The 27,659-nt window shown below is 41.1% G+C and overlaps 1 protein-coding gene across 1 annotated transcript; it reads right to left on the reverse strand.

Moving 5' to 3' along the window:
* Positions 1-25,717, reverse strand: LOC117828655 (serine/threonine-protein kinase H1-like). Its single transcript, XM_034705849.1, has 4 exons — positions 25,624-25,717; positions 23,437-24,024; positions 19,092-19,791; positions 1-1,495 (listed from the first exon to the last, which is right to left on the reverse strand). The coding sequence occupies exons 2-4, from the start codon at positions 23,694-23,696 to the stop codon at positions 1,256-1,258; spliced, it is 1,200 nt and encodes a 399-aa protein (XP_034561740.1). The 5' UTR covers positions 23,697-24,024; positions 25,624-25,717; the 3' UTR covers positions 1-1,255.
* Between the last annotated feature and the right edge of the window lie 1,942 nt (positions 25,718-27,659).

Raw genomic sequence — 27,659 nt, forward strand, 5'->3', positions numbered from 1 at the left:
TAATGAATTTATTTAAAAGAACAAGCTGACTCATAACAGATTTGGTCGACTCATTAAATGAAATGGATGATGATGTCAAATAACTTATTTATAGGAGGAGAAAAATAAAAAGAAGAGCACAAAAACTGGTGACAATCTGATTCTTAAAGTCGTTGAAGAAGGAGTTTTTAAAGGAAAACACTTTGTTTCATGTCACTTTAAAATATATATATCTTCATGCCTTCTTCTTTCATATACTGGATCGCACAAACATCAAATGTGATCCCTACAGGGCAGAAAGAAATGTAGTATTTTCTTCGACAAAACACCCTTTTCTAGGTCTTTTCCCATGAGATGTTTTCTTTCCCTAAAACTGATGCTTCCACCGTATTTTACATAGATACACTTACAGAACTTTATTCCCCTCCAGTCAAACCATTTAAACTTTAAACTCCTCTCTGAAAAAAAAGGGTTATTTTGCAACAGCTTACATAATGATTGGGGGAGAGTCGGGGGCTCCTTAAACCCACTGTTTCATTGTAACTTGATAGAGGCCTGTCACCACATATCTGGATTGTGCTTTCACTGGTTGCACAGGACTTGTGGGTGCCGCTGTGTAGGAGGACTGACAACAAAAGAAAAGATTACAGCTCTTTTTCTCCCTGCCTCCAGATGTTAACAAATGAGAATTGTCTTTCTGTTTAGCGGTGAGGAGTACAAAATCTGTTTAAAAAGAAAGAAAAAAGTTCAGAGTCTTTCCTCAACTTTCATTTCTTCTGTTTCCAAAGTTCGCTCCCATTTCTCATTTCTGGAAGAAACCTCTCCCAAGCAGGTAATGTGGTGACTCATAATGATGTAGATGAGACCTTGAACCCATTAGTGTGAGCTGTGTGAATAACCAGGGGCCTTGTGGAGGTGGACAGCTTTATCTCAATGTACTCCTGGACTCTAAAACTGAGCGATATTCACTAACAGCTTAACCCAACCACGAAAAGCTAATGAAGGATGGAGCTCAGCCTCGGGGAGAGATCCTGACTGAAGTCCAGAGAAGAGAGGAAGCATTTTTTTTGTCACAACACCTGTCCCAGACACTTTGGCTTTTGTGGCTGTAACACACGCTTTAAGCCAGGGGCAGCTGGATCCCCTCATTAGTCCTCTCATGATGCCGGTGCTTCAGCTGGATGGCGATGATGCTCCTGGAGCCCTCTGGCTGGCTCTGTAAGGCTGAGTCAGTCCAGATGCCCTGCCTGGCTGAAGCTCTTTGTTTTTTCTCCAGTTACTTGTTAGAACCACCGAAGGTAGTGGTGCTGCTCGGGCACCGCGAGGAGCTGCGGGACATCCTCTGCCTCAGGTTCCTGGAAATAGATCGATGGAGGTTTCTCATGGAGGAGCTGGCTGCCATGTTGGCCACCCATGTGTGATTGATGGCTTGGTCTGCCGTCAGACGGGTGGCAGAGTCGACTTGCAACAGGCGCTGGATGAAGTCCTTAGCTAGGTTGGACACTGAAGGCCAAGGCTGTGGAGAAGAAGAAGCAAAGCAGAGTGAGAATCATCAGAGTGAAGATAAAAACACTCCACTCAGAAGATGTCAATCCAGCCTACACACACAGACACTCTGGACCCGCAGTTCTCTCAAAAGCACCAGCGGGGTCTCTAGTCGAGGCGCCTGCTCAGATTCAAAGCTTCTTCAAAGCAGGATACAAGATTTAATTCTAACAAAGCAATAAAACTATGATCCCTGTACTCTTCAGGCCTAACAAGCAGAACTAAACTCAAAGGAAAGCTAAATGTCAGTGGGCAAAGGGAGGCAGCGAGTATGTGCTGAGAGAGTACGAAGCCTGGGAGGTAGGACAGCCCCGCTGAATGCGTGGGATTTGGGTGCGTGTTTATTCTTAGCCTGCATTTAGCCTCACAATGAAAGCGCCACAGATGAGCCTCACAGGGATCTTTGGCTCTTCTTTTTTTAATTCAAACAGCAAATCGCTCTCCTTGTCATGACCTAAGCTGACATTCAAGGATGCTTTGAATTCTGCCACGCCATATCTCCACTGGGAGAGGAGACATCAGAACCATTATCATGATTCAGGATCCTTTAATTATTCACGACAGCTTCGGTTCTTTGTCATGAAGAAAACATTACCGAGGCCTGCCTCAGGAAATTGATGACCTATGAGCTTCTGTCTTATTTCAAATAAAATATCACAGATACAGACACTGAAGTAGATTTATTTGGCATTAGATTAGAACAATAGCAGATCAAAACTGCTTGTGGAGATTGGGACAAAACATAACAACCTTTATCTGTGATATTCTCTGCAAGATGTTCAGCAAATTACTTCAAACTAATGAATTTAGTCTGTGTACTGGTACAGAACAAACTGGACCACTTACAGCACTGCTGGAGAGACTTTTTGAAGCCCAACGATGGCGGTCGCCATTGTTGGAAACGCTGTCTCATCCCTAACTTTAATCAATCTAGACAAGGGCATAGATGTTGGCCTCACACAGGCCTTGCGCTTCCTGTAAATCAACTATCTACACCCCTGATGATGCAAACTCTCAGACTTAATTCAATCAAAACAGATGCCATATAAAAGAATCAACCCCTGCTGTGTGTAAAATAAAGAAATGAGCCACACATACCCCAAAACCCTTTTTTTTGTAACAGGTGTAAACATGATATTTTAGCATGGCTGTCAATGGGGTCTCTGTGGCTTTTAGAGCCAGCCTCTAGTGGACACCTGAGGAACTGCACCTTTTGCACTTCTGCATTGGCTTCATTCTTGCAACTTTGGAGGATGCTGGTTGGTCGGTATATCATCAACTAACGCCAGAGTCCTGTTTTAACAATTCAGTCACAGCTTTGAGGATAAATTGGTATCTTAGCATCTGTATGCTAACTTCCACCATTAGGTGCATTTTGACCAAGAGCTCCGGGATCTTTTAGCCCCCAGAACTACTTACCCTGTGTCCCTATTGTTGTCTGCATTTCGACAGCAGGCTGAAGTCCCGGGTAGATTGTGCAAATCAGGCCAGTGATGTATGAAGGACAAAAAGAGTAAATGCACTACACCACCAGACCAGGAGAGGGCAGTAAAACAAAGACGAATGCCATTCATCACAGATGACACCATAGAAGCAGACGGACAGGCAGGTATCATTATGAGCAACACAACAGTTAGCCTGTTAGCATGAAGAGACTCAGCTGGCGCTGTTTGAGATGGTGCTATATTTCATCACAGATGGATTCACTGAATCAACACGTGAGAGGAGATAAGCGCGAGTAGCAAAGACGTTTCAACACGGCTTTAAAATCCTTTTGAACTCAAAAAGCCGTGGCAGAGATCGGCCGGTGTTTTGGTTTAAACAGCGACCCTGTTAACTGGAGACTTTCAGCCGGATGCATCCCTCATAAACGTCTTTAGACGATCATTAAATATCTGATGAGGATATTTTGAAATCTTAATAAAAACTAAACTACTTTGCATTCCCAGGAACTCCCTCTGTGTTTCAACTGCTGTGTAAACTCCACAAACACTGACATGTTCAGCTGAAGGTCTCCAGTTTACAGGGTCACTTTTAAAACCGGAACACCGAGAGAGACGCATTCACGGTGGGCTGAGAGAAGACTACTGTTACAAGCTGCTAAATCAAGAGAATCACAGCTTCTTCTTTTGAAAAGTACACACACATACAAAAAAGATAGAACACATAAAAACTAATGAAAGAAAGAGAAATCAAGTGAATCACAGATGTGTGGGATGTTATTGTGGACGAGGGGAGGAATAAAAACACTGCGGTTAATCTACCAATCAGACACGTTCAGCATTGCAGGCCCTACCTCCCCCAAAGCCCCGGGACCTTTGAAAAGAACTACCCCCCTAGCAGGGGCTTTTTAGGGGGGAGATTAACTACCCCTGAACTAAATTTAGACCCTGGGTCCACTAGTCGAACGCACGTAGTTCCAGGGTAAAGTTCTTCCTGTTGAAAAACACTTAATGATGCTAATAAACAATTAGTAACTCATCATTCAGAAACTAATTGAAATTGTATAAATAAGCACCTTAGCTTCTTTCAGGATTCTGCCTCAGATGACTCAGACATTCTGCTGAAGGTTGAGCTACTGAGATGAACACTAATGCTTGTATATAACATAAACAAAAAGTTGGACTTTAACTTTGTGGTAATATTGAATGCATGTACCCGCTAGGACCAGCATCCTAACAGTCTTTGTTCCCATTGTCCATGAAAAAGTTAACAGAAAGGGACATTTCTGATGTCTAAAAGGATTAGTGAAGAGACATGATGTATTGCTTTGTCCACCGGGAAGGCAACATAATGAAAGTTCTTTACAGTAGCTTTCAGAAGGCTCCGGACTTTGATATCATAAATGCATTTCTACCATTTCAAGCTTAATTCCCAGGGGCTTAAGATGCAAAATTATTTCCACCAGTCACCCACCAATTAGCTCAAATGTTCCCTACTCTGTCTGACTGAGGAGAATAAAGGGCTAGATACATCCGTGTGAAAAAAAAAATCCCTCATTTTTCGCTCAACCTCGCACAGACTAAATCTCTCTCTTTAGGGAGGTCTCGCTCTCCATTTTAATCCTGAAATGCATTTCTCTCTCCCCCTTTTTTTGTCTCTCGCCGAGTAATGACAATTAATCAAGCATGAAATTGACAATCGCGAGACTGTTGCCGGTGAGAGGAATTCAAAGAAGCAGGGACTCGCTTATTCTCACAGTGCATTGACTGGAGAAGTGTCTCTGTGTGTGTGTGTGTGTGTGTGTGTGTGTGCGCACAGAGTTGCCCCACTGAACGAGTCATAGAAATGCTTCTCACTCAAACTTTCTTCTCTTTGTGGTGTTATTTCACACCTGAGAGGCAGACAGAGTGACACTTTCCCCGAGAAGGAGAGGAAGCGTTTGATTCAGCTCCCACAGCTAACAAGTCTGGTTTTCCTTTTCGTCACTGGTGGTGATTCAGCGAGACTCCTTATTACTGCACCGTGAAAAACACATGTGATAGCAGCAGGTGCAAGCAGATGCCTCTTGTCCTTGACGTAGAGTTACAGGAACACACTTCTTCTGTTCCAGCTTTGAGGGGGGAAAAGTGATGCCTTCAATGGGTGAGAATCATTGACTGTGTATAAAGATGGAAAACACGTCTCCATCTCCTCCTGTTGTACAAAAGCAATGCCAAAATACTCCAACTGACTCTGTCTTCATGGACCCACACTCTGCTCAGTACCAATCAGCTCTGGAGCTATAGTATTGATATACTCCAGCCAGGCAGTTGAGGGAGCTTCAAATATTTTAGCCTCAATCAACCAATCAGACTTTGTTTATAAAGCGCTTTTCATACAATGAAGATATATACAGAAATAAAACTAAAAAGACCCCCCATCCTAATCTCAGCCCAGACCTCAAACCCAACTCCACAATCCTAAATTTAAGAACACAATATAAGCAACAATAATAATAATAACAATACAAATAAAATGAATAAATAAATAAAAAAGAAGTTGAAGTTAACTGATGGGGAGCTGACACACTATTCATCTTTTATACGGTCATTAGAATGAACAATAATCTCCTGATCCCTCCCTTGGATTAAGTCAAATGTGTGAAAATGTATAATACAATGTGTAATATGTATATATAGAGACATAAGACTAGCTTAATAATGTGTTGACTGCTTTTTTATTTATTATTATTATTATTATTATTATTATTATTATAATTGTTATCATCATCATAATTATTGTCATTGTTGTCATTAAAATGATTATTTTTATCATTATTATTATTTTGTTATCATCATAATTATTATTATCATTGTTGTTATCATTATTGTTTTTATTATTTTTATTTTATCATTATTATTATGTTTATCATTATTGTTATTATAATAATAGTAATTATAATTGTTATCATTATTATTTTATTAGTATTAATGATATTATTATTATCATTATTTTGATTATTATTGTCATTGCTGTTATTATAAATTATTATAATCATTATTATCATTTTTTTCAATATTATTATTTTATTCTAATTATTATTATTACCATTGTTGTTATTATCATTATTGTTATGTTAAGAATGATATTATTATTATTATTATTATCATCATCATCATTATCATTTTAATATTATTTTTATACAATATAATATTTAATTTTTTATATATATATATATTTTTGGCCTTTTTGCCTTTATTGACAGGACAGCTGAAGAGAGACAGGAAATGTGAGAAGTAGAGAGTGGGGGAAGACATGCAGGAAATCGTCGACCGGGAATTGAGCCGGCGACCCCTGCGACAAGGACTGTAGCCTCTGTACGTGGGGCGCTTAGACCGCTAGGCCACCAGCACCCCTATAATATAATATGTAATTATCTTATCTATGTAATTGCCGTGTTGGAACAAGTTATTATTTAATGTGCACACGATACAGTGCACATATTAACTTGTGCATACAAGATAATATCCTGCACTTATATGATGATAATTATTATACTGTATGCACAAGTTATTATGTTGAGCACTCAATTTGATATCTTGTGCGCATGTTGTATGACATTGCATTTTTTGAGACTTCATGGCCTCTGTGGTTTCATACTTTGTTGTTGATTGGATTGTTTCATTCCTCCTGGCTTCATTCTGTTCGTGTTTTGCATCTTGTACTGTACATTATCACCGTGCACTCTGGATAATTAGATCTGATTGTCTGTTTTGTTTGTTTGTTTAAAGCCACATGCACTGCAGCCTTAAACACTACACCCCCTCTCCAGCCCCCCTTTGTCTTAACTCCCTGGTAGTGCTGCTTCCAGTGAATGATGCCGAACAAAATCTCTGAAGAGGTAGAAAAAGTTTCCCTCCCTCTTGCTGTTAACACCTAAAGTAGAAAAGATATGTAGTTTTCCTGGAACCGAGCCACTTGCAGGAACTTTATCTCCCTCCCTTATTCCTAACATTTTTCACGTCAAAAAACACAAAGGCTTTATTGTGTTTGGAGGAAAAGGGGCGAGAGCCGGTGTTATACATCACTGTTGAGCCTGCAGAGGAGCGGAGGTAAGAGAGAGGAGGAGGAGGAGAAGGGGGAAGACAAGTGGAGTGCAGATATGGCATAAGCAGTGGGGAAACCTACAGGGCTTGACTTATTGAGAAACATCCTGTTAGAGTGAATGAGGATTTCTGCTGACTGTTTGCGGCGTGCTACATCTTCACCTGACAGAGCTGTAATTGCAACAAATGAAGAAAGCGCTAGAAGGTTGGATAACGCTAATGTGATCACGAGGATAATGCACTTTTGAGTAATGAACTACTCGGTGTGTGTGCGAGTCCCCCCCCTCACAATTCACTGAAACTTGATTCAGCTGGCAGCATTTCTTTTTATCCTCTGCAATGAGGACAACATTTTAAACATGGCACATCATAATGAGTCCAAGTGTGGGCTTCTAATTCAGGTGAGAGTCCAGCTAAACCCTGCTAATCAAAATATCAATACACCGGAAGCAGAGGAGATTGGGCTGTCATGTACAATACACTGTGGAGAGGTAGAGAGGCTGCAGCTTTGTTCTCAATGCCGCTCACTAGGGGGCAGACTGGGACAGCCGTTACCCATGCTGCCTTGCTGCTGAGGGATGCAGATGTTTGGGTTGGGTCAGGGAAGTGTGTCTTCAATAACACAGCAGCAGCAGCAGCAGCAGAATGCAGAGGAGGTTACCTTGTCGTCTAGCCCTGCAAGGATTTGTGCCTTACATACACAAAGCTACCAATGACATCACACATGCTTACACACACACACACACATGCAGAGAAATCCAGTTGCACACACCAGATGAGATGCTCTGATTCCATGTGAGGGGGGGAAACGCTCCATGCATCTAACGGATTGAATGATAAGGTGCGAAAAGCCCCCAAGGCTACACCCGCTCTTCCTCTGCCCTCCTTTCTTTTCCCACCGTCCTGACATCCATCCTTTACTCTCGCCTAACTCCCCCCTCCCTCCCTCCCTCCTTCCCCACCCCCTCTGGTGTTGAGTAAATGCATCCGTGTGAGCCTCCACTACAGGTCTTAAGGCCAGTGGCTGTTTGGGGAGGGATGTATGTATGCTTCGTTGTGTACTGGATCTTGCTGTAAGGAAGGAAGAAAGAGGAACCTGGTTTGTGGGCAGGTGCTGGGGGTTGTTTGCATTTCTCACCTCCTTCTAACACCCCCCAGCCCACCCACACTCTCCCACACTCACCCACACACTCTCACATTTACTGTGTTAGTATTCTGCTTCAATAAACAGAAAGGTATCTGATACCTTTGGATGAAGGTGTTTGTAATTGCAGCCCCTGTGTATTCATTTGCATGGAAGACAAGGAACTTTCAAAACATCTGGAGAGACGATGAATAATGAAAGAGGTCATTTAAGTTATTTAAACTTGACTCAAGCTCTTCAACTATTTTTATCTGTTTTACAGAAAGAGCCCATGACAGGATATTGACAAAAATGAATTGCAATTATTGAACAATACGGTGCCATTTGATTTGATTCAATCAGTTATTAAATCCAAAGTAATGTGTAATTTAAAATAGCATGTTCTTGCATTTTTGACTCTTTCAAGAGATCAAAGATTAAACCTTGTGTACAAACACATAGATAAACTGAAGTCTTCTTCAAACACTGATGCCCATGTGTGACAGAGGCCTACGCACGTAGCTGACGTGCACCTCCTCCAAAATGTAACTACCCGTAGACAGGGGCATCGCCAGGAATTCTGGGATATCTCAGTGGGCCCCATCACCACAGCCAACCCTACAAAATCTAACAGTGCTGCTATAATACTGGTTTATTAGCATTAAAGAAAAATATATGCTTAAAACTATCCTGGTTAACTGACTCAAATCTAAGCTACATATCAATATATATATATATATTTTACAATTTCTCTAAATACAACAACAATATTGACCTTCAGACTGTCCACCTCTGTAAACAAGATTATTTGAAGCCAAGTGACTTGTTGAATAACAACAAGGGGGCATTATTTGGTTTAATCTAACCTCATGAAGTCAAATAAAACTCTAAAAACCTACAGTTAACTTTCAATCAGATTCAGCCACACTAGATGCTGTGAAAATATGACAATTCCCCACTTTAGGCATGAGACACGCATCTCACATAGACGATGGAAGACTCCCCTTTTTTCCAGAAAGGAATTCTGAATGTTTGTATATTTACTCAGACAATTTTAGTTATCTTATTGCAGTTATAACAAAAGAAAAGAAAAGCATAGCAGAAAACACATTTTATTTCAGGCCTAATAAGGGCCCCCCTCCCCACTTGGGCCCTAGGTAGTCAGTCTCACTTTCCCCCCCCACTATGACGCCCCTGCCCATTGAATCAACGCGGACTGCAAGCCCCGCGATTGGTCGGCTCGGCGGCATTGTATTTCCTGCATTTACAGCACTTCTGGTATTTCATCTCCTCCTCTCCTTTCTTCCTGTAATCATGTCTGTATGATAAACAGCAACATGTATCAGCTGTAGATTAATATAACACGCTCTGAATCGCTGTGGAAAAGTAAACAGAGATCGTAGCGGGACCGGCAGTGCCGTGTCCAGAACTTTTTGACTGGGGTGGCCCAACTGAGGCTCTCACATAGGCAGGGGTGGCCAGTGCATTTACAATTAAATAACATTTACCCTTTCTGTCTTCACAACCTACACTTATTAAAGTATTAAACAGTTGTTATATTCCCTTTGACTTAAAAAAAAACACGACAAAGTGGCATAAATCTTCTAAACTTAATTATTTAAGGACTTACAAAAGATGTTTTTTCAAAGTCACATTTGAGGGCACTAATAAAGAAATCTACTGTCAGCCTTTTAACTCATCCCAAATAATAGATTGTAGCAGAAACCCAACCCCTGACAAGGCAAATAGCCAATCATAGTTTAAGATTTTGGGGTGGCCCCTGGGGTGGCCAATTGCAATTTAAGTGATGTCAGTGCCACACTTAGCCACCCCGTCTGGACACGCCACTGGGGCCTGGATGCAGGCGAATTGAGAACCAATTCTCATTTACAATAATGACCTGCAGGGCGAAGAGGCAACAACTAAAAACTACACAGTTAAAACTTTTATCATGAAAACAATTCACAATGCTGTATTTCTCCTCTCTGGAAGGAGCTGGACATGTTAAAACAAGAATAAAAATACATTTCAAAGAAACAGAAATGATGCTCTTCTAGTAAATAAGTATTCAATATCAAATTTTCACAGACCAAAACTTCACCTCATTATTTTCAAATGAATCAACCCATGATTAAATGAAAATTGATTCATTCCACACACTGTTACTGGATGTGTCGGCTGGGTATTACTAATGAAATCAGTGTTATTAGAATAATAATTTTCTCTATTTATATGCTGCGGTGCTGATTGCTCATCAAAACAATAAACACAGAAGAAGAAGCTGAGTCCTTCACAAGCACACCGAGTGAGCCGGAGACCACGTGAGCCAGGGTTGTGTGGCCTGTCCCTGGTGGACCCTGCCTACCTGACACATACCTGCACACGGTCTACAGCAGCTTGGACTCGTGTTCCTGTTTTTAGTGGCTTCAAGCAGGAGGCTCATTTAAAACTCTGACTGCAGTTTCTCATGTGATGATGTCGTCTTCATTCATAGATTTAATGATAATGATGGTTAATGATTCGTTTTGGGTGCTGGTATCATGCAGGCTGGGTTAAATAGAATCAGAACTGAAATCAGTGTTTGCTGTGAGTAGTGCTTTTTTGTTTCAACATACCAATGTAGTGTTACTTTGAAACATGCAGGGCTAATGTTAGTGATAGTAAGGGATGCTATACAGCAAAGTTTCAGGAGCAGGGACACACCTCAACTGCACCTCTTTCCGGACTCTCATGAATTCAAACCTTTGGTTCTCACCCTTCTCTCCCACCACTTTCTCAGGCCAAACCTTGAAAAGGAAATTCTCTTCCTTTATTTTCTTTACAATAAACACACATATTTAAAAGAACTCAGCTCTGTCAACAAACGTCTCTGGCACTTATTCTAAGGTGCGCTCTGTTTACAAGCCGCATGGAACACTAATTAGCGATCATTAGTTCCACTCTGATGTATCTAGACCAAGCGGTGACCTCAGGCTGCAAGAATTGAAGCCAATGCAGAAGTGTTAAAAACTGCAGTTCCTCAAGTGTCCACTTGAGGCTGGCTTCAAAAGCACTGAAAACCACATACACACTAATTCAAAAAAGCCAATCTTTACAGCAGAAATAAACATGTTTACAGCCTGGTACAAAAAACAAGTATAGTATGGATAGCTAATTTCTCTATCAGCACACACTACAGGGGGTGAATTTTTTTCATAATGCGGTAGGTAAGATTATGAGTTTCCCATTATGAGAGGCACAGCTGACTTGATTGACAGGTGGGAACACTGTAGCTGTTGGCAAGGAGGCTAAAGTCCGACCTCTTTCCCTCACACTAGCTCAACAGACGTTAGGTTGTGTTCAGTATTTCCAATATGGCACCCGCCGACGATTGGCTTCAGAAACAGATGGGTGACATCACCGATACAACGTCCATTTATTATACAGGCTATGATCTAGATGGCAACCAACCAAGAATAAATAGATAGATAGAACCAAAAGGTAACACTATGAAACATCATGTGAGAAATTTTAAGATCAAACATGCTGACTAACATTTCAGGTTTTTTGATTTGCACCCATCACTGACACAGGATGAAGGTTAGGAAACCTTAGGCTCAAAGACTACTTGATCAAGTCTAGATGAAGATGTCTCTTGGGGTTTCCATATGTGCTGATGTATTGTACCTACATTACATAACTCAAACACCTGTGATGAGCCCTTATTACATGTATATTTGGCGGCCACCCATCTGATCTAATGTAATCTTCATTTGAAAACAGTGCTGGGTTTGTTCTGTCCTTTCATGCTGGTAGTCATGGCAGTAACCCAGCATAGTGTTAGTTTCCCCTTGTGATTGGGTCAAGCTGCAACCTCTGGTGCTAAAAAAAGGAGCCAAATTGGAAGTGCAAAAAATACAGATCCTTGAGAATCCACTTGAGGCTGGCTGCAAAATCCAAGGAAAAGCCAAGGTCCCATGTTAGATTACCCCATTTTTACAGCAGAAATACACGTTTACAGCCCGGTCTGTGCAGCTCATACTCATTCCTACTCCCTGTACGGGGGGATGTACAGCTTGTGTATGTGTAGAGGCATCGGTATCAAATACAGAGCATTCACAGGCAAATAAAGACAGCTCACATAAGTCAAAAGAGGTCGAATTCTTCAAAAACATGTCAACATCCTCTCAAATCTTCATATCAAGCAAACTTTGGCACTCTTCATCCCCCTCTGACTCCAAAACTACATCACAACAATAAGCCAGTGGACAGCATCGAGAAAAAGAATGAGAGGAACGCCTAAAGTGACATATTCTGAGGAGTGGGACCACTGACCAAGCTGCCATATTTGATGATTTGAGAGAGGGAGAGCAGGCTTTAAATACATTTCTGGTATTTCACACCCCAGTCAGTCTTCTCCTTTGCAATGAAAAGCAGAAGGCACACTCTTCTGGTCTTCCTGTCACTTTGTTCAGTCAGTGGACAGCTCATTTCAAATAAAACTCTTCAAGTGGAGTTTAATATGTGGAGGGAATTGCTCAGGCTGCTGAAGCTGTTCTTGTCCCGAAGAGAAGCACACTTCTGAGTGACATGAAGAGCCCTCGAGATGGCAGAGGTCCACATTTGGTTGATACTTGTGAGCTTTCGTCATGCATTACAACATCATTATCTCCTAAACTATGCGTGTGTGTGTGTGTGTGTGTGTGTGTGTGTGCTTGTGTGTGTGTGTGTGTGTGTGTGTGTTGTCAGTCTATCAGAGGGGGTGGATACTTGAATGTGACAGAGAATAAGTGTCTTGTCAACATGGAAACGAGATTGATGGCTGATCCGTCAAGTCCTGGACCGCTACTCAGGCATGTCTGATGTCTTCATATTGTCACCGCATGAACGTAGGGATTGATGTCTTCACTGCGTGTCAGGGCGCTCTAAGAAGTCATACATATTGGCAGTATGGGATTCATACATATTAATCAAGAGGCAACCTTCGGTCTCAAAATATGAAGCCCATGCGAAAGTGTTATAAACTGCAATTAATCAAGTATCCGCTTGAGGCTGGCTGCAGAAACACAGGAAACCACATAGACACCAATTCAAAGAAGACGATCTTTGCAGCAGAAATAAACATGTTAACTCGGTACTTTGGGAAGATATTAAACTTATGAGTTTTGCCCAAATAAGGACATGTCTGATTTGATTGACAGGCGGGAACACATAGCTGTTAGCTAGGACAGGGGTTCCCAAACTTTACCTTGCCAAGGCCCCCCAAACAGCATTAGCTGCTGGCCGCGGACCCCCTTTGCAAACCCACAGACAATGCTTCAAAATATGTAAAGAAACATCAACTTTTAGAATGTATTTTCATTCTTTTATTCACTTTCTATAATTATTACATAAGTTCAGCATAAGAAATTATTAACAAATGTGATGATGAAAAAAAAATAAAAAATTGATTCTACTTTTTTCCCTTTCCTCCAATTTCCTGAGCCACCCCTAGCGCCCCCCGGCGGCCCCCACTTTGAAAACCACTGAGCTAGGAGGCTCAAACCCCGCCTCTTTACATCACACTCTTTTGGATGAGTTCAGCATTTCCAATATGGCTGCTGCCGACGATTGGCTTCAAAACAGCGCTCAGGAACAGATGGGTGACGTCACGGATACTACGTCCATTATTTATACAGTCTACCCACACAGCAAATTTGGTCTGATAGGTCTGGGCCAGATCTTGCGGCAAGGCGGCACTGCTGGCTGACTGCTGACATGGCAAGTGGTATGTCAAACCGGATGTGGACCAGGTCTGGCAATGATGGCATTGTATATATGATGGCATGCCACATCTGGCCCGATTGTGGCTTGGTTTATGTGGCCATGATCTGTCCTGGTCTGATTAAGGTTGAGCTTGTGATGAAGCTGTGTGGGCCGTCCCAAGCAAACTATATCAGGGCCACTTAAGGGCCGTCATTCTTTGCAGTATGTTGGCTGAGTCTAAGTGTATTGTAGGCCAGAACCGGGCCAGACCAATTTTGCTATGTGGGTATGATATTAATCGAGGTAAAAGAGACACGTTTAACTGTGACCTGAAAAACAGGCCGCAAAAGGATCAACAAGTCAACCAAACAAAGCTAACACTTTAAGCTAACTAACCATCAGTTAAGCCCAAAATACAGAAATTCCTTCGTCTTTTACTCACTTTTCTTCGTATGCACTCATCTTAGAGCTGCTGTGAGGAACTTTTGTTTTGTATCGATTCTGGCGTCCCCCCCTTGTGGACAAAGTGATACCTCTTATCTCTTGTCCTATACATGCAAAATGAGTGTTTTCAACAAAAGCCTTATCCTGTTGTCTTCAACAGTCAACTTTATCAGGCAATGTGATTATTTTCCATGAAAACAGTCAAATTAAGGCTGTTTCTGAAGCAAGATGTCCATCATCTGGTCTGACACCAACCCCCTCAGGGCGGTTTCAGTCATTAAAAATTCCAACAGAGAAGGTGTCAGTGTTGCTGCTGATGGACTTGTTTGCTATTGAAGGTCATAAAGAGGCATCAGGATCATTTTCAGTCTGTTTCTCAGCCAGTTCAAAACTCCTCACAGGGCCTTTAATTATTGCAAGTGTAGGTGATTTAAAAATCTGTGAAGCAGAGTCAGACTTCTTGTGTATTTCAGCCACACAAGCCAGAACTCTTGTGATTAAGACTCATCAGACACACATGATTGCCGTTGGACATGGCTCAATCTTGGTGACAATGTAGTCTCTGGAAGTGACGGCCAACTTTTTGGGGCCTTGCGGTGTAGCCACTGGTTAAAGATGGAGGATTCCCAGCCAAGAGTACCTTTTCTGTGAGCTACCAGGCGCTCACATGTTTAGAACATCTGGTGGTGGGGCTGGTACAAACTGGCATGAAGTCTTCCTCATTACACTGGCATTGCTTCAAAGCGGAGGAACTATAAATCCGTTGAGAATCCCAGCATTTTTAGCAGAAACTAAATATTCAAATCAAATATTTCACTGAATGTTTTGGCAGGATTTCAATGAGAATTTGGGTGTTTGGTATGAGCAGTCAGGTTTACATGAGGGCAAACCTTATGGTCATTTCGCCAATAAGAGGAAAGGCATCCTCTCTCCTATCTCTCAAATTGCCTTCTGGATTTCTTTAAAATATGGTTTTCATCTTTCTTCCCAGGGATTTTCCCTCTACCAGTGTGGCCTACATACGAGCGGCGTCCAAAGCCACCATGAAAAACGTGAAATAAGCCTCTTGCATAAACTCTGGAAGGGTTTTTCTTACACAATTGTTGAGTTGGTGGTCAGTGCAGCAGTAAACACAAGGATAATAGTCCAGGGCCTATGTAAGGGAGCTTCTCATATGCCAGACTAAAATGTCAGACTGCATCCCTAAGAATCAGGGCCAAGCTTAAAGCCCAGTGAATAATCCAGCCCTGGGTGTAATCAGCGTGAAAGAACAAGCCTGAACTCACCACTGAGCTTGACAGACCAGGCTGTTAAAAATACCCACTTCCACAGTTGTATGACAGAGGAGAAAGGGAAGAAAATAAAACATGCAGACCGCCTTTTTCCACATTTCCAAGCATTCTCAAAAGAGACGAATTCGAGACGCAACAACAAACTTTTGCAGATTTATTCATGTGCTTTACAGTGCTGCAGAGGAAGGGATGAAAACGAGGAAAGACAACATCACCTTGTTTACACACCTGCACAGCTACATGCTCTGCTGAATTTTATTTCTGACTTATGCCAGGAGAAGATGGAAAAATGCTGCTATTTGTGGAACTTGTAATAAAAATGATGAAGGTGAGAATTATTCGTCTGTAGCTTGTAGCTGTAGCAGTTCTTTGTGTATGGATACTGCTGTTGAATAATTACACAAAGCATGCAACACACCACAAACCAGATTGTGTTTCAAGGAAAAGTCTGAATGTAAAAATGGAAATGGCAGAATGGGAATACACTTAAAATTGTATTTTTTTTTAAAGGTGGAAGCAGAAATAGAACTTTTTATAAGTTGAACTATACTCTTAAATATTTCGTCACACAGAAGGAGTCTAAACTTTGAATCGTGTGTTAAGACTTTACAAACAGTGCTGAAATTGCATCGTTGGTCAAGTCTGCTTTATTCATAACTACTGCAAGTACTGGGAGAGTGACAACTTTCTATGAGAGACTACTGGAACAAGATGTTTGCATCTTATGACCTTTTTTTGCAGTAGCTACATCTAGTCCTTTTCAGCACAGCCCTTCAAAATAAAAGCACTACATGAGTACACAAACACACCCTAATGTGACAAAATACAAAGGTAACCCAAAAGACTGATAAAGGTAAAAATTCAAAGTTTCACTCATGTTCTTTTGTGATCATGCTACATACACACATAGTTTGTTACACATGCAATCATGCACAAACATGCTATGGACATGCTTAGGAGAGATGTCAGAAAGTGGAGGCTGCCATCAACCAGCAACACCAGAGCAGTTTTGGGGTTGGTGCCTTGCTCAAGGGCAACTCAGCTGTGACCGGGCAAATGGACCAGCACCTCTCCAGCAACCAGTCCACTTGCCAAACTTTGTTCACTCTGGGACTTATAAATTCCCAAGCCAAGTCCCTATGGACTGAGCTACTGCCGCCCCACTGAGCTACTGTCGACCCCACATAACACCAGACAACAAGCTTTAAATCAAACAACATAGGACAATACAAAAGTGAAGATCACGGACGCCATGATGAGCACGATCTATGCATGGTTGGAGAACCCGGTGAAGTTTGGGAAATCTCATGGCGTTAATAACACCCTGGATACTGAGATCGTCCCAAAGTCTGACAATAAGGAGGAGGAGAAGACTCACATCCTTATTGTGGAAGGCTTTCTGCTCAACACCTTTGAGCCTTTGATCGACGTGTTGAACCAACGTTACTTTATTTCCATCCCGTACGAAGAATGCAAAAAGAGGAGGTGCTCAGGGAACTATTTGGTGCCAAACCCCCCGGCCTGTTTGATGGTCATGTCTGGCCCATGTATTTGAAACACAAAAACACCAAACACCAACAAAAACCTATACATTTAAAGTTTGCACATTGCCCCCCCCCTGCTTACTTTACCTCTGACCCCTTTCCTACATAGGATGTTTCTTTTGTGTCCATTCTTTCATTGATTAGCTGTTATAAAGCCTTTCATGCTCTAAGCTTCTTCATACTTATGATGGAAGATCAATTCTGGCTAACTTTTTTTTGTAAAATACATATTAAATGTAATTTTAACAGAACATGTGGTGTTTTAGATGATATATATGTGCAACATGCAGAAATACAAGTAAAGAGAGGACATGCACTGGTGGCCTAGTGGTCTATACATGCCCTATACAGGCTATTATCCTTGTCGCAAAGGTTGCCGGTTCAACTCCCGGCCGCAACCATTTGCTGCATGTCTTCCCCCACTCTCTACTCCCTCCATTTCCTGTCTCTCTCCAGCTGTCCTATCCATTAAAGGCGAAAAAGCCCAAACAATATAAATTTGAAAAAGAGAGGACACGTATAATGATAATCATCTATATTTTGACTTTATTCCCTACGTGGCTCATTTCCATTTGAACTGTCTTTTTTATCTTTGTGTATTTTTGAAGCTTTGCTCTCACTGTCATGTGTCATCCAGTGTGCGTTTTAATAACTTAACAATATTTCAATAAATCAATAAAGCAGATAGATTGAAAAAAAAATGTTCCACAGACTTACACCCAATAACACTCTGGTACCTTGGACCTGTCTACTGATTTGTATCACTAGCCAGGCCTCCTACTTTTCATACCTGCACTACAAGCTCATCTATCACTGCAGCCCGCTCTCTCTGAGTTTCTACCTTGTTTTATATACAGCATTTGTTGGCACTGGATATAAATCGTGTTGGACAGAGTCATCCAATATGTATGTATTTCTATGGGATACTGAGCTGGCATCAAAACTACTTCTAGAACTTTTATTAGCTGGGATCAAAAAACTTTTTGCAGAGCCTGATGTGCAAAAAGTTTGAAGTTTAAGATTAGGCTTAACACTTTCCATTTTGATGAAGTTTATAGTTAGAGCTGGCTCAGGCTTGGACCAGCTCTTAGTTATGCTGCTTTAGGCTTAGACTGCCGGGGGAACTGTCACACTGACACACTGGGACCCTATCCCAGCCCTCTTTAACTCTCCCTGTCCCATTAAAGTTACTAAACATAGACCTTTCTGGAGTCCCAGAACTCCCTTGTCTCGTAGGTTCCTCTGAGTCGCTGCCGTAGACGACCTGCTGCTGTGGACGTGCCAGACTCCAGTGGCAACAACTACTACTACTACTCTCTGTCTCATCACTCTTTCTCTCTTATTCTCCTCCATCCCTCTTTCCAACTCCAACTCGGTCTAGGCAGATGTGTGTCTAACATGAGTCTGGTCCTGCTGGAGGTTTCTGCCTGTTAAAGGAAGTTTGTCCTTGCCACTGTAACTTGCTAAATGCTGCAAAGTGCTCTGCTCATGGTGGATTAAGATGAGCTCAGACTGAGTCCTGTCTGTAGAGGTGACTGGATCTTATCCTGTCTTGATGTTGGGTCTTTGTAAATAATTAACATGAATTAATTAACATTAAGATAACGTTTGTTGTGATTTGGCGCTATTTACATTTTAAAATTGATTGATTTATTGACTGATTTCAGAGTATGGCATCATTATTGGCAATTCCCAGCTATCATTTCTCATTGGTTGGTGTAGTCATGTGACACAACGAGCTCGAAATTAAGAGAACTCATTGAGGAAATAATGGTTTTGTCAAATGAGCTACAAAATTCTTTCTATCTTTGTTTGAAAGATACTGAAAAAAGTGTGAAGTGCAGTGAAACATATTGTATTCAGCTATATTTACATACTATATTAATTAACAAGTAAAAAACATTAAACTTACGTCTCCATGAAAGCTGTATTTCCCTCTCACGATGGATCTGTAGAGCCGTGTGCGATTGTCATCTTCAAACGGCATGGATCCACTTAGCATGATGTATGTAATCACTCCCAGGGCCCACAGGTCCACGGCACAGGTATAGGGTTTCCTCAGCAAAACCTCAGGGGCCATGTACTCAGGAGTTCCACAGGTGGTTCTGAGGGACCAAGTGTTGTCTGTTTCTGTGTCTCCTCCCAGAAAGCCTTTGTCTGTGCCACCAGAAGTTGCAAGTCCAAAGTCAGTCACCAGCAGCCTGGAGTCGGCCCCAGGATGATAGTACAGAAGATTTTCTGGCTTCAAGTCTCTGTGAGTGATTCCGAGGTTGTGCAGGTATCCCACCCCGGCCAGCACCATCTGCAGCGCCTGTGTGGCATCCCTCTCTGTGAAGTGGCCCCTGCTGACCACACGCTCCAACAGCTCCCCTCCCGTAGCGAGCTCCAGCACCATGTAGACCCTCTGCGGCGACTGGAACACCTCGATCAGCTGAATCACATTCAAATGGCTCACTCTCTGCAGCACCGCCAGCTCTGAGGCGCACACCTCACGGCCCTCTGGGAGCTCCACCTCCATCATTTTTATGGCGAAGGGCTGGCGAGTGGCCCTATGCTCCACGCGCACCACGCGGCTGAAGCTTCCTCGACCGATCAGAGCTTTGATGTTGTACCTGACAGGGCAGAGGGGGAATGATGAGTCATAACAGCATAACTATCTCATGATACACTGTAGCAGAGCACTCAGTGTCCCTCACTGCAGCTGCACGTGTGATATATGGGAACATATCTGCATGCTGTAGCCTGCTGCAGCAAAGTCATGCAGGGACACTGGTATGTACATGCATATGTAATGATTCTGGTTTGGATTACTGCTCAACAAAGCAATAATTGATATGCAGGAAATAATGTGCATCCCTAAAGACAGCAGTTTCCTTGGCTTTATGTCTATTTTCTCATCCAACACGTACAGAGAGGTAGTCTTAGGCCTAGGTCGTTAGAGGGAATATCTCCTGTTACTGCAGACAATTTGTTTTGCATCAAGGTTGGTATTTGTGAGCCGAGTAGAATGAAAAAGCTGGTGACATTAAACGGCTCCCATGAGAACTGCGAACGCGCCTAATAAGTCTTTTCACCTTGTGTTGTGCTGCAAATAATCCAGTTATGAATAAATGTTTAAAACTGGCTGATCAGATGATATCACTTGTTTACCGGGCAGACGCAGCTCTGCAGAGTTTTACTTTTTATATCTTCTTTTTTCAACACAGTCCTTTGCTTTAAATAAGCAGGACACGAAAAAGGTTACTAATTATGTGATGCTAACTTGTTTTTCATGTTATAATGAAAGGAAATCTTCTTAAGAGTTGTGTTTTTCTTTTTGTCAGAGAAGCCAATTTAAACATACTGTAATTAAGATTTTTACAACATGTAATTTACTCCTAGATTCACTTCAAATTATACAACAGTGAATCTCTGGAATCAAGGTCATCTAAAAGAAGTCCACAGAAAGGTTGAAATTGCAGTTGTGTTTTTTTCTTTTTTTGTCAAACATGTTTCAAAACCCCCGAGATCCTGTGACAGAAAAAACTGTATCTTGTGTGCACATTTTAAATCTTACGTTAAAATGTGTCATTTTCTTCCAGAATCAAAATAATTTTTCTTTTTTCATATATAAAAAAACCCATTACTTTCAATTTCATGCAATCACCTGTGGACACAAGATAGTAAGTTGCACAAGATATCACCAAATATCAAAAAGGTGGGACTTAAGTTGGCGCTTGTCCCATGTGGTGCCATCATGTCCGAAAGAAAATGCGCTAAAGTGCCCTCTTGGATTCCACTATAGATGGAAGATTAATAAACCGCCATTTCTGATATTCTTTCAGTGGAAAAATGCATGAAAAAGTGCCCTCTTGGTACCCCTAAAATGTATATAACCAAAAAAATGGCCTCTTGGTGACCTTAAAATGTGTATAACACAAAAAAAGTTCCCTATGGATGCCCCTAAAATTGATTGAACACATGAAAAAGTGCCCCCTGGATGCCCCTAAATTGTTTTAAAACATTCAAAAGTTCCCTATTGATGCCCCTAAAATGATTTACCATATAAAAAGTTCCCTATGGATGCCCCTAAAATGTTTCAAAACATTAAAAAGTTCCCTATGGATGCCACTGAATTGTTTTTAAACATTCAAAGGTTCCCTATGGATGCCCCTAAAATATTTCAAAACATTAAAAAGTTCCCTATGGATGCCCCTAAAATGTTTCCAAACGTTAAAAAGTTCCCTATGGATGCCCCTAAAATGATTTACCATATGAAAAAGTTCCCTATGGATGCCCCTAAAATGTTTCAAAACATTAAAAAGTTCCCTATGAATGCCCCTAAATTGTTTCAAAACATTAAAAAGTTCCCCATGAATGCCCCTAAAATGATTTACCATATGAAAAAGTTCCCCCTGGATGCCCCTAAATTGTTTCAAAACATTAAAAAGTTCCCTCTGGATGCCCTTGAATTGTTTTTAAACATTAAAAAGTTCCCTATGGATGCCCCTAAAATGTTTAAAAACATTAAAAAGTTCCCTATGGATGCCCCTAAAATGATTTACCATATGAAAAAGTTCCCTATGGATGCACCTAAATTGTTTCAAAACATTAAAAAGTTCCCTATGGATGCCCTTAAAATGATTTACCATATGAAAAAGTTCCCTATGGATGCCCCTTAATTCTTTCAAAACATTAAAAAGTTCCCTATGGATGCCCCTGAATTGTTTTTAAACATTCCAAAGTTCCCTATGCCCCTAAAATGTTTCAAAACATTAAAAAGGTCCCTATGGATGCCCCTAAAATGTTTCAAAACATTAAAAAGTTCCCTATGGATGCCCCTAAAATGATTTACCATATGAAAAAGTTCCCTATGGATGCCCCTAAATTGTTTCAAAACATTAAAAAGTTCCCTCTGGATGCCCTTGAATTGTTTTTAAACATTTAAAAGTTCCCCATGGATGCCCCTAAAATGTTTCAAAACATTAAAAAGTTCCCCATGGATGCCCCTAAAATGATTTACCATATGAAAAAGTTCCCTATGGATGCCCCTGAAATGTTGCAAAACATTAAAAAGTTCCCTATGGATGCCCCTTAATTTTTTCAAAACATTAAAAAGTTCCCCATGGATGCCCCTAAAATGATTTATCATGTGAAAAAGTTCCCCCTGGATGCCCCTAAAATGTTTCAAAACATTAAAAAGTGCCCTCTGGATGCCCCTAAAATGATTGAACACATGAAAAAGTGCCCTCTGAATGCTCCAACAATCTATAAAACAGAAAAAAGTGCTCTCTGGATGCTCCTCAAATTTAGAAATTGTAATTATGTTATGCTAATTATGTACTATAATCAGTAATATATAAACAAATTTTGTGTTTGCCTTTTTCATTATTTAATTACCAGCACAAATGGTCACATGGATATTCACCAGAATTCGATAAAATTAAGTGTTAGATGTTTTGTTGATTCTGGTTACCCCTTTAAATTATATCTGTGAGTGCAAATCCGACCCGAACACAGGCACTAAAAGTCAGTATAAAGAAATATCCAATCTCAGCACTAATAGTCTAATTTTACTATGTAGGTCACAATGCATCAGAATTCAAGTGGCACTGTTTCAAAATCTGCTAAAAAACTCCTCACTGTGCCTTTAAAGACACCTCCCTTCTTTACCAAGGAATATAGTCCTCAGTATCTCCCGGCATAGCTGTCTGCAAAAAATTTGATTACATGGAGGCTGGTGGTGCCAGGCTGAGTGGAGCTGAAAATCTGGTGACATTCAAAGGCTCCCAGGAGATCTGCAATCCCTCCTAATAAGCTCCTCACCTTGTGTTGTGCTGCAGATAATCCAGTTCTGAAAAAATGTCCAAAGCTGGCCGATCAGATAATATCCGTTGTTTAAAGAGCAGCCTCAGTTTTTAAACTTTCATTTAATTTATCCTCTTTTTTTTTTACGCAGATGTTGGCTTGAAATTGAGGTCACTCTTCAAGTATGATTACCCCACCTGTTTTTTTTTTGGTGTTTGTTAATTCTTTAAAATCTTTTCCCCTAATTTATTTAATTCTGGCAGCAAAAGGGCGAATTACAACATGATTGAGGTTGACACAAAGGGCAATTTACCCACAGTTTATCTACTTAAATAAGCAGCTCAATGCTGCATGAGTTCATCCGAGGACATTTAATGGATAAATGCCAACATGAAGGTTTTAATCAGCTGTTTCCTTTCAAAATGTGTTCCCTTAAGGTTTTGTTCTGAATGCAGAGTATTAATATTTACCTTGCTGTCACTCGTGGATCAAATGTGTCCTTATACTTGGCGACTCTGTCCCTCTGGCGTCCATCTCTGAGCGGCTCTTGCTGGCTGTTTGGCACTGTCTGAGGATTTTTAACGCCTGTAGAAAACCATGGACCTCTTGCCTTCTTCTTCAGCCCATCATCTTCATCTTTAGCTTTACTGAAAGCAACAAGTGACTGCACCACGCTGATATAGCCCTTCTTGGAGGCCTCAGGCAGCCCCTTACTGGTCCCACAGCCCATCACTCAAATGCAACAAGCCATCAGCACAGAGGGAACAAAATAAACCAACCTCTTCTGAATGCACCTTGGGAATACGCAGACGAGCCGTCCATGGCAGCAGCTCCTCTCCTCTCCGCTGCTGCATACAGGTGCACGTCAGTGTGAAGGGAGGTGGGTAAACAGAAGCAGGAGATCCAACTCACCCAACAGGTGGGAGGTTGGCAGGTGTGTGAACTCGCGGTCTCACTCACTTGAGTGATACAAGTCTCAGGTAAACTGAAACTTCTTGAAGTCATTGTCACGTCTTACAGTCACAATTACCATTACAGTAACAGTGTGAAGGCGTGAACTGTGAAGAGAACACCAACAGAGGCTTCAGTCAATCATCGGTAACACTACAAATAGACACCTGAAGAACTTCACTGACATTCCAACAGGGCACAAGTTATTAAAGTATTTGATTTCCTTAAGGAAGAGTTCTGGGGTGTGTGTGTTATTTGTATTTCACACCATTTGCCACTAAAAATCCATTTCACTATAATAGATTTCAGGTAAGAAAAAGAAGAAGTGGTATGGTACCTCCCTAATTGTCTTCTCACATGAACAGATGTTCTGTGGCCTGTTGCACCAGCTTTGCATAAGTTATGTCCAAAGTTAGGGTCTAAACTCCTTATAAAACCAAACATTAAAACTAGTTTGTAACTGTTTGGTTGCCCCACACAGATGTAAGTTTAAACTAAACTAGAGGACCATAAAGTCCAAACTAATCAAGACATTGAGGCAGATATGTTTTCAGTCAATTTGGCCAATCAGCAATTTTTTTTTTTCTCTCTTCTTCTTCTAGTTTTTTTTGGTGGTTGGCAAACAACGTCTAGGTGCATTACTGCCACCTACTGGTATGGAGTGTGGATCAGGAACTAAAATCTACCTTCTCTAGTTTGTAAAATAAAATGAGAAAATAATAACAATATATATATAAAAATATATAAAAACAATACTAAAAAAAAAAAATAGAATAATACAAAACTAAACACTCTTTATCAAATTTGTTCTATTCAGGTACTGAAACAAAAATCTATAAGCAGCCATCCATTGAGTTTCATCATAATATATCACATAGTTCCACTTCCATCTTGTTTTCTCTCATTCTCATGATCAGTTCTCTTCTTTCAGTCTCATACCTTTGACACTAAATGATTATGTGCTCCACTGTTTCTTCTTCTGTACAAAATTCACACATTCATGTTGGATGTTTCCTTATTCTGACCGCAGTGCTGTTTAATCTTGTGTGGCCAAAACGTAATCTAGATATTATCAGAATCAGAAATACTTGATTTCTCCCAGGGGAAATTCAGTAATAAATAATGTATGTTATTGTTTCTTCTTTCCTGGATCTCAAAGTACTCCTCATTTTACCAGATTTCCTTTGAATTCAGTAAAACCACCTTCCTGTTCTTTCCTCTTCAAACATCTAAAAAGCTTTTTTTTTAAATGGGGTGTTTAAGTGCCAACTCATGTTAGCCACTCTGCCGCTAAACAAGCTAACAGCTGATCATAACTGCCGTAACTTCTGTTAATCAACAGCAACATAAAGGTGTATAAAATATGACAAAGCAATTTGATTTGGTGATAATCTATAGTGTAAAATAACAACAGTGACATCTAGTGGTGAACTTGGTACACTGATTCTGTGCTGATGTACGTGATTCTCTCCACTCGTGGGGGGGACAAAAGTGCTAGTTAAGATCAGTGTCATGCATCTTGGTTCAGACTGAGAGGCCTGGGTTAAAGTTAGCAAAGCATGTTGCCACTGTGTGTGAAAGCACTTTGACAAAATATAAATATTCCAGCATGTTGAAAGGCTACAGAGGCTGTATCTCAAAGCAAATGAACCACACACTGGTTGCTCTTTGCATAAAACATGTTGAAGGTAGCATTTGTTTGTCACCTGTCATCCACTGCAATGCCTGAGTTTCACATCCAAAACCAGGAACTGCCAAACAGAGCTGCAGCCTGCCATTGGCTCATGAGGAGGTGTGCCATGTGAAAGATTCCATGTGTGAATGAGTTGGAGGGGTGTTTTAACAGAGGAAATACTAAATTCTCTTGTAAGTGTAAAATGAGAATTAACTTTATGTGAATGTGTTTGGATAATGTTTTGTAACCTCATCATGTGTGTTTGAGTCATTTGCAGACCAGGTTGGAGTTTGAGGTGAGTTAATTGATGACTAATTATGAATCCCTCACTCTTGGTAGGAGCCAGCTGCTGTATAAGAGGAGGTGGATATCCTTGGAGTAGAGCAGGTGAAGTCAATCAGTTGTTTGAGAGTGTTGCAAGCAAACAAAGAGCTGAGCTGCAAGGGCCCAAGTGGCATCCTGTAGAGCTCTGTCCTCAACTTTGGTTGCTATTTTGTTGTTTAAATAAATACACTTGGATTGCAGCCTCAATTTTGAGCCAACTCCACCAGGCAACCCTTACATGTAGTCAGAATAAAAGTCAGTATGCCGCCCAAACACCAGCTGTCAAGGCAGCAGCCTCCAGACGAACAAAGTGCCACAAGGGGGAGCTCTCAAGGGAGGTTACCACTCCATGGCAGATACAACTACTTCCCATGAAGCAAGTTTTTCAAACCTGACCAGAATCTTTGAAACCTTCATGTGATTTCAGATGGAAAGAGAAGAGGAGAACATTTTCTGACAACTTTAGGAAGACTGGCAACTGTTCATAAATGGGCATGTCAAGACTGGTACATTAGGTTAATTCCCTTGTTAACCGGTGAGGAAGAAGTGCTTTTGTAGCCATGGACCCTACCCACACCCAGGACTACCGTAGACTGAAGGGGGCAATTTTAAACAAGTATGAGAGACTCTTACAACCAACGCTCCGGTGGATGAGTCCCCACAGGAGCTGTATGTTTGCCATATCACATCCCATTAGGAACAGATCTGCTAGTCCTCTATGATCTCATCCATCAGAGCAGGGAAGGATTTTGTGGTTCAGTAACACGTTCAAAGACAAAGCAGGCCCAAGTTGATTCAGTCGAGTGGAGCATCCCAATTATCTTGGTTCCCAAGAAAGATGGAACCTTGAGGTTCTGTTTGGACTTCTGGAAAGTGACTTGTATCCCAAGACCAGATTTGATGATTTGGTGGATAAGATAAGGGGTTCAAGCTACAAGCTGAGAACATATGGCTGTTACATGACAGCTGGTATAACTCTCTGCTTCTCATCCTTGAAATGATGCCAATTTTGAAAACAGTGCGCCATGATAGCCATTCTTTTAGGGAGGAGTTTTCACTTGAGCAGAGCTGGGTGTAAAATTGAAGATTATCTCAGCTGGTGCAACGCCCAAAATGTTAGTAGAGTGTGAACTCCATCCTTATCAGAAAATATGTTCAAACTAGGCTACATAGCTGCTGTAACCCAGTACAGATGTTCTTCTATTTTTGTTCATCATCATTGTTTGAAGTACTGAGAACAACCGTAGTTCCTTGAGTTGCCACTAGAGGCTGGTTCCAAAAGCGAGTCAATTCCCATAGACCTCCATATTAAAAGTTCCCTACTTAGCCCAGATGTGCTCACCACATCAGGCTTATTAGCCAAGCTTGTTAATCACTCTGCTAATGAATTACCAAAGGGAGTAGACTGCTTTGTAACTTTCAGCTGTAGTTGAAAATGTCAAACTCAAGGCTGAGTGACATCTTTACGGCTCTGTCTACTTTTCTATACAGTCCACGATACTTCCACGTGTTCTGGATAGTCCTGCTCCCTCACAGCAGATTATGTCCACTCTACAGAAAATACTGCAGAACATGTTTATTGCATTGTTTGTATTGTCGAGCACAGTATGTCATGCAGTGTTCATGTCAAGCCAAGCGCTAAGCTACTTTTTTCTATCTTCTGCATTGTGTTGTGTCGCTGTCATCATGCGGCCGTAATCTTCAGAGAACAGGGAGAAAAAAACACAAAACATAACATGCAGC

The sequence above is a fragment of the Notolabrus celidotus genome, chromosome 17 (genome assembly GCF_009762535.1).
Source record: "Notolabrus celidotus isolate fNotCel1 chromosome 17, fNotCel1.pri, whole genome shotgun sequence".
Classification (NCBI taxonomy): Eukaryota; Metazoa; Chordata; class Actinopteri; order Labriformes; family Labridae; genus Notolabrus; species Notolabrus celidotus.